Below are 10,994 nucleotides of genomic sequence, written 5' to 3' on the forward strand. Positions count from 1 at the left end.
TCATAGAATCATAGAATCATAGAATCATAGAATCATAGAATCACAGAATCACAGAATCACAGAATCATAGAATCATAGAATCATAGAATCATAGAATCATAGAATCACAGAATCATAGAATCATAGAATCATAGAATCATAGAATGGCTTGGGTTGGAAGGGACCTCAAGGATCATGAGGCTTCAACCCCCTGCTGCATTCAGGGCCACCAACCTCCACATTTAATACCAGCCCAGGCTGCCCAGGACCCCATCCAACCTGGCCTTGAACACCTCCAGGGATGGATGGAAGGGAGCCTCAGTGAGATCATCCTTCACCATGCTCAGCCCATAGAGCCTCAGGTTCTGGATGCATCCAGGGTTGGATGCATCCCTGTGTCCCTCTGGCCCCTTCCTGCCCCAGCAGAGCCACCCAGGGTGCCCAGCACCGCAGCCAGGGGCTGTGAGATGCCCCTGAGGATGAGCCCAAAATGATGCAAAACCCAACTCTGCAGGTGGCACTGCATTGGTAGCGCTGTGCAGCTGTGATGCGGGGTGACAAATACATTTCTCAGCCTTATGAAAAATTTTATAAGTCATTAAATTTTTAAGTAAGACCATCAGGAACGGCACATCAGCTCCAGCAGGCTTAAAATAGGGTGACAAATGACCGCTGGAGGCATACGGCTTAATTACAAATGGCAGGAGGCCAGAATCATCAAATGCCACCACTGCTCCCTGGTTTGGAGGACACCAGCATGGGATCGCTGTACCAAAACCTCAGAGCCATCAGGCACTGGGCTGGGCATCAGCCTGGGGAGGGCATCATAGAACCATTCAGATTAGAAAAGACCTCTCAGATCACCCAGCCCAACCCCAGTCCACTCCCCCATGCCCACATCCCTCAGTGCCACATCCCCATGGTTCTGGACTTTCAGCACTTGGCTGAAAAACACAGATTTGCCCCCAGAAATGGCACTGGGAATGATGTGATGGTCCAACACCGATGTCGTGCTGCCCTCTGCAGAATATGTGGGCACCTTTTGAGTGGGCTCGGGATGAACAGAACATTCCTGGGGGGCTGCTGGGAACTTATTGCTTCTTGGGAGGCAGCTTTGCCATGGCTGTGTCCGTGTGTTGGCATGGGAAAGGGGAGGGGATGGGGAGAGGAGGAGAATGGAGGGGAGAAAAGGGGAGTGGAGGGAAGGGAAGGAAAGGAGAAGAGGAAGGGGTAGGAAGAGAAGGAAAGAGAAGGGAAGGGGAGGGAAGGGGGGGGAGGGGGAGGGAAGGGGAGGGAAGGGGAGGGAGGGAAGGAGGGGAAGGGGAAGGCGAAGGGAAGGGAGGAGCGGAAGGGGAGGGAAGGGCAAGGGAAGGGAAGGGAAGGGAGGAAGCGGAAGGAAGCGAAGGGAAGGAAGGGAAGGAAGTGCAAGGGAAAGGGAGGGAAGGGAAGGGAAGGGAAGGGAAGGGAAGGGAAGGGAAGGGAAGGGAAAGCCTTCCCAGCAGCTCCCCAAGCTCATGAGGCTGCAGGGCCTTCCCTGGGCTTCAGGACCCCCTATGGCTGTTTGGACCCCCCATGGGTGTTCAGGATCCCCCAAGGGTTGCTGGTTTTGGTGCTGCTGGGGCTCAGGGTTTACCTGCATGCCCATGGCAGAGCTCCATGGGGCTGGGTGAGACAGCAGCAGGAAGCTGGGGTGTGGCGGGTGCCACCCACTGCTCCTGGCCAAAGTTGAGCAGAGCAGCAGCCGGCAGCACCCAGGGGTCGGGCAGCACCTGGGTGAGTGTCTCTGAGCCTGGGGAGGGGTACACAGAGGGGTATGGGAGGTCCTGGGCCTTGAGGCTGGGCTGTGGGGAACATGGGTACATGATGGTCTCAGATGGGGTAAGTGAGGCAGGGTGGGCTTGGAGGGATGGGACATGTCTGAAAGTGCTCCCCTGGAGCATCCATTAGGATCAAGTTCTTGACTGAATGGATTTCAGAGGAAAAATCCCTCCAGGCTGTGACCAATCACCCCACTGAGCCCAGCACATCGTGGTGAGGGCACCCACACTGGGGACAACTCACCTCTAACAGCCTCACAGTACAGGCAGGGTGCTCTGGGCACAGGGGGCACAATAGGGTGCCAGCACTGGGCAGGGTGGCACAGAGCTGGCAGAGCAGGCTCAGCCTGTTGGGCAGCTCCTGGCTCTCTTTGCAGGGCTCCCACCCTGAAACATCCCCGTGGGGGAGCCAAACCAGCCCCCAGTCTGTGTTGGGCAGGGGTCTGGTGGGAGACAGAGCCTGGGTGGGCTCAGAAGTGTCCCATAAGGATACAATGCGGGATGCAGTGGGGATGCAGCGTGGTTTGGGGTGCAGCAGGGATGCTGGATGGCTGCAGAGGGATGCAGTGGGAATGTAGGGGGATATGGTAGACACGTAGCAGGGATGTAGTAGGGATGCAGTGGGAATGCGACAGGGATGCAGTAGAAATGCAGTGGGGATGGAGCAAGGTTTCAGAGGGGGATGCAGCAGGGATGCAGTGGGAATGCACTAGGGATGCACAAGGGATGTAATAGGGATGCATTAGGGATGTGGTAGGAATGCAATGGAATACTGTGGGGACGTAGCAGGGATGGGTGTTTGAGTAAGAGCAGAAGCTGGGAGGTGAGCCGGGCGCCATGGGGTGTGACAGCGCTGTGTCACGGCACAGCTATGCCAGCAATCCAGCCCTGCGATGGGGCACGGCTTCCTGCAGCCTGCAGGCACCACGGCCCATGGGGTGCCAACACTGGGCATAGGGCCCTGCCCACGCTGCTATCACCCCAAACCCTCTGTGGGCTGAGCCCTGGTGGGACCAAAGGACGGGAATTCCTATGGAATGTGTGTGGGAAAAGCTTCCTGGAAGCAGAGGGAGGTCAGTCCTGCACCCAGCCTGACGTGTGCCCGTCCCCCACCAGCTTCCACCGATGGCCCCGGTGCTGCCGTGGGGTTTGGCTGCTGCTGCACCCATTGGGTTCCTGCTATTGCTGTTCCTCTGCGCCCTCTGCCCCAGGTATGTGCCCTCACACGGGGGATTGGTGAGGACGCAGCACCCCATGGGGGTCGTGTCATGCCTTTTGGCTCAGCATTGCTGGATGCCAAAGGGCAGCCGTGGGGACATGGGTGTCACCAACCGCTTTCTACAGGACGAGCGGCCGCTTCTCCACCCAGAGCACCGGGAACGCCGCAGGGAACTCCGGGCTGGTGAGAGACCTGGGGGGGGGGGGGGGGGTCTTCTCTGTGTCCCCATCCCCTTCTTGTCCTTGTGTTCCCACTGCCAACGTCCCCATCCCAATGACAGCCGGTCCCTGCGGGGACAGCCAGACAAGAGGACAAACGGGCTGCGTGTCCCTCCATCTCCCACACCCGATGGGATCCTTTCTTCACCCAAAACGTGGCGCTGTCGGATGTCGCCGCGTCGCTTCCTTGGGGACAGCGCTGTCGCACGGGCTTGGACAGCCCCCCAGCGTCGGCAGCGGGAACGGCCCCGAGTCCCCCCCCAAAAAACACAAACCCAAAGCATCAAGAGGACGCAGGGACAGCCCTCAGCGGGGGGGGGTTCGCGTGGGTTGGGGGGGCACTGAGCCCAGCTCACCCCTAAAAGCCGGAGGGGATATTTGCGGGGCTGGGGGTCGATAGGGGGCAATGAGCGGCAATGGGGGGCAGGCATGAGCTGTGTGGGCGTGCATGAGCGTTGCACAAGAGTTTGGGGCGGGTGCACGAGCGTCTCTTTGTTTCTGCTGCAGGTGACGCTGTCGGGACCGGACTGCAGCGATGGGGGAGCAGCGCTGCTGGGAGGTAGGAACGGGGCGGGGGACAGAGACACGGGGACAGCGATGGGACACGCACTGGTTGCTCGTACTGCCCCACGCACTGGGGTGTGAGCACTGGGAGCGAGCAAACCACTGCACTAACACTGCCTAAGTGTGCAACATGAGCGTGCAAATGTGTACACGCACGCGCTTGGGTGCACAAGCGTTGCATTTGCACACGTGCAAATACACGTGCACAGACACACGCGTGCATGCATGCGTGTCTGTGCTCTGTGCCGCCGCAGTCCGAAGGTCCGCAGCGCGGTGCTGCCGGTGCCGTTAATGATTTGCTCGCCCGGCGGACTGGGAGGAGCAGCGGATCTGCGGGACTTTGAGCTGCTGCTGCTCATATAGGGGCGGCCACCTCGGGGTGCTCAGCTTGGGATGACCACTTTAGGGTGCTCACACTGGGATGCTCAGGTTGGGACGCCCATTTGGGATGCCCACATTGGGATGCTCAAGTTGGGGTGCTCACACTTGGGATGCTCACATTGGGATGCTCAAGTTGGGGTGCTCACTTGGGATGCTCACATTGGGATGCTCAGGTTAGGGCTCTCACACTTGGGATGTTCACACTGGGATGCTCAGGTTGGGACGCCCATTTGGGATGCTCACATTGGGATGCTCACGTTGGGACGCCTATTTGGGATGCTCACATTGGGATGCTCACATTGGGATGCTCAGGTTGGGGCGCTCACACTTGGGATGCTCACATTGGGATGCTCAGGTTGGGACGCCCATTTGGGATGCTCACATTGGAATGCTCAGGTTGGGACGCCCATTTGGGATGCTCACATTGGAATGCTCATGTTGGGACACCCATTTGGGATGTTCACATTGGGATGCTCAGGTTGGGACGCCCATTTGGGATGCTCACATGGGGATGCTCAGGTTGGGGCGCTCACACTTGGGATGCTCACATTGGGATGCTCAGGTTGGGATGCCCATTTGGGATGCTCAGGTTGGGACGCCCATTTGGGATGCTCACATTGGGATGCTCAGNGGTTGGGATGCTCATTTGGGATGCTGTAGGTTGGGATGCTGTAGGTTGGGATGCTGTAGGTTGGGATGCTGTAGGTTGGGATGCCCATTTGGGATGCTCACATGGGGATGTTTGCAGTAGGATTCTCATGTTGGAGTGCCCGTGATGGGATGTCCACTTTGGAATACTCACTGTTGTGCTCACATTGGGATGCTTGCACTGGGATACTCATATTGGGGTGCCAACTTTGAGGTTCCCGCACTGGAGAGTTCAGGTTGGGATACTCGCATTGGGATGCTCACATCGGGGCGTCCACTTTGGGGTTGCTCAAATCCCACAGCACCACGTCCCTGCAGATTTACAACAGGAAGAGAGGAACAGTTATGATGCAGAAGGAAACCGATTCCAGAGCCTCCTTTATCTTGGAGGTGAACAAACCGGCTCGGCACCCACTCTGCCACCTCCTGCTGTTGACAGATCCTGCACACAGGGCAGAACCTCCTCCTTAAATAAATATTTGAGCAGCGAGAGAAGGTGGGGAGCATGGGATGCATGGGGTTTTCCTTTGCTTTCTGGTGAATTCCTTGCAGAAACCCAAAGAGAAGGGATAGAACCGGCAGGCAGGAGGAACAGCACCAATGCTCTTATTTAAGAACATCGACTCATTTCTACCTTACCCTGAAATTAGGAGGTGCCCTAAGAATCTCCCCTTCCTCAGCCTCTTCCCTCTCCTTCCCTGCAGGTTCATCGCCTTGCAGCAGGACAGATGTCACCAATGAGGGGAACACGGGCATCTCCGGGTCACCACAACCCAACACATCCCCTACATCCTCCCAGAGGACCCCAGACTTCCTTCGGCACCGGCAGCTCCCGCTGCTGCCCAGTGACACCACAGAGCCCACAGTGCAGGATGCTCAGGGGCCCATCTACGAAAGCATCCGCTACAAATCCCAGCAGCTCAGTGCTGGGCTGGAGAAGCCCTACAGGGACAGTGGGGACAGTGGGGACTCCATGCAGGGCGTTGTTGTGCAAGAGGAGCCGTGCAGCACAGGCAGCCCCATACCTGTGTATGCTCGCATCTGCAAAGTGCCCCGGGCACAGCAGCACACGGTGCCCAACAGCACTGAGTCTGAGGAAGAGGCAGCTCCAGCACTGCCAGAGAAACGCTTTGACATCCTTTAGGATGGGATGGAAGGATCTCTGGATTGGACACTTGGAAAAGGCTGGGTGCTAGGGAAAGGTTCTGCTCCAGAGGGCAGTGGGAACAGCCCCAACCTGCTGGAGCTCATGGAGCTTTGGGACTCTGCTCTCAGACACAGGCTTTGAGTTTTGAGTGTTCTACTGGGACATCCCCACACGTCTGCAGCCCTGCGACCAGCTCTGTGCTCCCCTTGCACTGATGCAGCATGGGCAACTCAGGGTCTTCTCAGATCACGGCATCCCAGAGCTTTCCCCCCAGAAATACCAAGCTGCATCCCATGGGGACACAGAGTAATTCCCTGTGCCACTTTGCTCTGCTTCAAGCAGTGGCTTTGCTGGGGCGGAGTCAGATGGAGCAGAAAGGGATTTTGCTTTAAAGGAGAAAAAAAAAACCCAAACACACTAATAAGAAGTATGGCCCTTTGACGTGACTGCTGGCACGGGAGCCGGGGACGTTTCTGTTCTCACTTGTTGATGGTTGGCAGCATGTTGCATGGGGTGACTCATTTCGGTGCAAGATCTGGGGAGCTTTCGGAGCCAGGGGAAATCAGGGACATTCCTCAGCCCTCTGCTCAGCACTTCCTAATGTTCCCAGAGGTGCCCTAAGCCACTGCAGGGCAGTGCTGGAGGAAATCCTTGTGCTTCAGGGTTGCAGTGCTGGGGAAATCCCTGTGCTGTAGGGTCCAGAGGTGCTCATGTGCTGAGAGCTCCGCAGTGACATATGGGCATGGCCCCATTTTAGCTGCTAGATAATCACTTCCAGTTGCTCACCTGCTGTCCTACACACTCACCTGCCTTCCTATATGCTCATTCACCACCTCAGACAACCATCTATGCATGTCTACCTTCCTAAACACTCCTGCATTCCTACACTCTTGCTGCATATTCATCTGCCTCCACATACACCGCTCTCTACACCCATCTGCCTTCCTATACAGTTATCTCCCCTTCTATAAGCTCACACTGGGCTTGGAGGGGAGCCCAAAGGTGGGCAGTGGGGGGAATATTCACAAGAATCTCCATAAGTGCTACACACAAGAGATGCGACCCAGACAGTGGTAGAGCAGTGTCAGCTCCTGGAGTGGCTCCCCAGCAAAAGCAAGCAGGCTCCAGGGCTGCGCCTTGGCCGCTGTTACCCTCAGGTGTTACGGGTTTTCTTTGCGTGCCGCTCAAAGGACAAGTTGGTTAATGATTAATCTTCTATCTTGAATGAAGCGGAGGGGAAGAACGAGGGCTGGCTGGTGGTGAGCAGCTCTTCATGGAGCTCCACATTGCAGTAGCTTGGATCCTCTCAGTTCCCAAAATAAGCCCAGATGAGATGCAAGAACAAGCAAAGTACACCTGGAGGAGTATATTAAAGAATACTTGGTGCTTGCTGAAGCTGTGCTAGCAGTGCAAAAAAAAGAGCAGCGCTGGGAGAGGAAGCAAAGAGTTAAAAATGAGAAGGCGAAGGAAGGGAGGGGAAAGAAAAAAAAAGCAAACAGGACAGAGTTTATTAAAAAAAAAAAAAAAACAACATAAGGAGGCAAAGAGCAGAAAAGGAAACCTCGTGAGTGTCTCTTCCTCTCTTGGCTTCTCCCTGCTTGGGCTGCAGGGAGGGGGGAGGCTCAGCTGCGTGTGCCTGGAGGAGCTGGGTGCATGGCACAGCAACCTGCACCAGACCCACTCCTGTGCCCAGGTCTGGCTCTGTCCCACGGTGCCAATCACATACAAGCTATGCCACAATGTGTGACCACTCACCAGCTGAATTATCAACGATAGGATGCAGCAGCGGAGCAGCAGAGCAGCTGGCCTGGGGGCTTTGCTGTTACGTGGCCCCAGGCGGTAACAGTTAAATCTGCATCATGTCAGCAACGAGCGTATAAAAGTCAGGAGCTGGGCATGCCAAAGCCAGAACTGTGAGCACACTGTGCGCCAAGCAGCTTGTGCAACCACAGACACGCTCGATGGCTTCTGCTTGACCCCGCTGGTTTTTCAGGCTATCAGGGATCCCTGGCATCGCATTTCCAAACATTTTCCTCCTCCCATGAGAAGACTAAATCCAGCTTTTGAACACGCGAGCTGCGTTGGCTGGGAGAGCCGTGCCAGCTGCACTGTGCTTCTGCTGAGGGAAATGGAATACAAGCAGGCAAACCCTCTCCTTTTTGGTGACTCCCAGGCGCAGGGCTGGCACCAGCTGTGGGCAGCTTCCAGGATGCAGCTCTTTTCCAGGGGCATGGATGCAGCCAGATTTGATCAGAGGTACTCAAAGACCTTAAATTCAGTAACGTTATTGCTGCCATCGTGGCCGATGCACTGTAAAATAAGGAAATCCTCCTAAATCCCGTCGTAGAATCACAGAATCGCTCCAGTTGGAAGGGCTTCATAAGGATCATTGAGTCCAAGTCCTGGAAAATCAGGCAGTGTGACTGAGTGCGTTGTCCAGATGCTTCTTGGGATCATTTGAGATGCACATACAGGCACTTCATGAGACCATTTTGAGGCGATGGCCATCTAAAATGGACACCACATCCCAGCACAGAGGCTTTGGCCTCATTGCTAAAAGACCAATGGCCAACATCACAGCACTGATGAGCTCAGAGTTCCTTTGGGATGAAACACCCCCAAAAGCTGGGCCAGAGCATGGATCCCACAGCCAGACTGCTCTGGCAAGAGATGATACAGAGGAGCACCTGCACTTCAAGTCTCAAGGGCTTGGGCTCTTCTGCTGTTTTCAGCTCATGATGGGAATGAGAGTTAGTGCAAGGAGGGTCAGTAGAGCTGCACGAGGCAGCGCAACACCTCAGGAAGTCCAGATGGAAGCATCCGGATCCATGGAGGATGCCTGTCAGCAAAACATCACGCTCTCATTCAACAGCATTGGCAGCTATAAATTTACATTATTTTCTCCTTCCCATATTCCTTCCCCATATTACTTGATCCCATAAGCTGAGGAGTTGAAAAACAGCACATTTCAAATGTCTGCAACAAGACTGCAAGAATAAGAGTCACTTTAAGACTGGATTTTCACGCTCTGGAGTTGCTCAGATCTCAGCACACGTTGGTCCTTCATATTGTCAATGACACGTAGGAAAATTTGGCCAAAAAAAAATCCTCCAGTTTATTTGGTTAATTTGGTCTTGGTGGCGTGGCTCTGATTCATCTCGTACCAAAACAAAATGAACGATATTAATAGACCCAAAATGTCAGTTAAGCAGTTTATCCCAAGCTTGTGTACTCAGAAATGAATAATCTCTTGAGGTTGAGGGACAGCGGCCAAAGCACAACGCCAGGCAGAGCAGTGGGTGGGTAAAACCAAGCCAAGCTTATTCAACTGCTAAGCACTGTTAGTCTCAAGCTAACATTTAATATTAACTGAAATTAAAGCTGTAACTAATGATCATCCCATGGACACAGCTCTTCGTATTGGATTTTTCTCTCCACTGTTTTCTTGTGTGTTTTTTTTCCCACTCTGCTTTAAAATGTTGCACAATTGGGTACGTTGCTCACACTGCATATATCACAACATGAGAACACTGTGCTAGGGAACACTATAAAGCCAGGAAAACAGAATCTGGCACATTTTAGTTCTACTTATACAAAACAGGATAAACCATCACAATATACTTTCAACTGGAATCTTTCACTTATGGGTTCATGGAGATTCACCAAGATTCCCTGTCCAAGATGCCACGTATGTGTGGGATGGGGAAGGAAGCCTCGTAGGTAACTGGTTCATTGGAAGATAAACAAGCAAACAAACCTGAGCAGGATAAGCAGTTTGGGATCCCTCCCGATCTGGACTGGACAATCACTTGTTTAACACTGTTACAAGCTGTGAACAAAGAGCGAGCAGGGATGTGACAATGTTGACAGGAAGGACAAAATTACCCCAGATAATTGTGCCCGAAATCAGGGAAAGATCTCACAGCACAATAAGCAGATGCAATGGCAGGTGGGATTTCATGTCAACAAGGAACATCTTGGAAAAATTACACTAATCATACATATAGTTATGGGCTCTAAATCAGCTATTACCTCTCAGGAAAAAAGACCTGGGGTTATTGTTGATAGATCTGTGAGAAGATCAGCTTAGCGCTCAGCGGCAGCCAAATCAAATGCTGGCAGCTATTCTGAAAAGAAGAGAAACCAAAACATTATGATGTTGCTGCATAAATCTATGTTGCACCAGATTTGATGACTGATGCAGTTCCGTCCGCTCTGTCTCCAGAAGCATATGTAAAACCAGTCAGGTTGCATGGAAGGGTCACTGAGGTAATCAGAGAAGACAGCTTCTGCACAAGGGAGGATGAAAAAGCCAAGGACACTTCACAAACTACGTGCTCGGTGGGGCAGGCATGATAAAGAGCTCCTGAGTCATGGATATTCCAAGGGAGGCTAAAGAATAATCATACAGCATTCAGGTAGCACAAGAGCTGGGGACACCAAAGAAATCCCAAGGCAAACAAGATGAAGCAACTTTTTCACGTAGCACATCAGTTGTGGGTGAACCAGCCAGGACGGGATGCTGCAGAGATCAAGCAAATGAAAAGGGTTCAAACAGGGACTAAATTAATGGATATAAGGGTGCATTAATGCTATTAAGCATGATAGACTAGTGCTCTTCAGATTCAAAGTGGGCCATTAACCACTGAAAAGCTTCTACCCTGTGTGAAACGATTTCAGGGCATGGTTTCTAAAGCTGTCCTCATCTCATTACTAACAGCTATGGAGCATTACACCTCTCTTCATTTCTTTCTTTCATCGTTTATGCTTTCTTTCCACTTTCCTTCTTTCTGTCTTCCTTTTATTCTTTATTCCTTCCTTTCTAATTGGTTCCTTCACCTCACTACTAAACCCTATGGAATTCCTTCCTTCTTTCTTTCCTTCCTTCCTTCTTTCTTTCTCTCTTTCCTTCCTTGCTTCCTTCTCTCATCCCTCTTTCTTTCTTTCTTTCTTTCTTTCTTTCTTTCTTTCTTTCTTTCTTTCTTTCTTTCTTTCTTTCTTTCTTTCTTTCTTTCTCTCTT

At 53.0% G+C, this 10,994-nt stretch overlaps 1 protein-coding gene across 1 annotated transcript; it reads left to right on the top strand.

Annotated features, from left to right (window-relative positions):
• Positions 1–1,659: 1,659 nt before the first annotated feature.
• LOC107312413 lies at positions 1,660–9,379 on the top strand. Its single transcript, XM_015859829.2, has 5 exons — positions 1,660–1,752; positions 2,913–3,007; positions 3,141–3,198; positions 3,741–3,792; positions 5,531–9,379. The coding sequence occupies exons 2-5, from the start codon at positions 2,922–2,924 to the stop codon at positions 5,968–5,970; spliced, it is 636 nt and encodes a 211-aa protein (XP_015715315.2). The 5' UTR covers positions 1,660–1,752; positions 2,913–2,921; the 3' UTR covers positions 5,971–9,379.
• Positions 9,380–10,994: the final 1,615 nt, after the last annotated feature.

This window comes from Coturnix japonica, chromosome 3, assembly GCF_001577835.2.
Source record: "Coturnix japonica isolate 7356 chromosome 3, Coturnix japonica 2.1, whole genome shotgun sequence".
Taxonomy (NCBI): Eukaryota; Metazoa; Chordata; class Aves; order Galliformes; family Phasianidae; genus Coturnix; species Coturnix japonica.

Excerpts from the sequence above, each read along its gene's own strand:
- LOC107312413 (XM_015859829.2), top strand. The coding sequence starts at position 2,922 with ATGGCCCCGGTGCTGCCGTGGGGTTTGGCTGCTGCTGCACCCATTGGG. Across the intron at positions 3,008-3,140 it reads CTCTGCGCCCTCTGCCCCAG|GACGAGCGGCCGCTTCTCCA; the intron begins GTATGTGCCCTC and ends CGCTTTCTACAG. Across the intron at positions 3,199-3,740 it reads CCGCAGGGAACTCCGGGCTG|GTGACGCTGTCGGGACCGGA; the intron begins GTGAGAGACCTG and ends TTTCTGCTGCAG.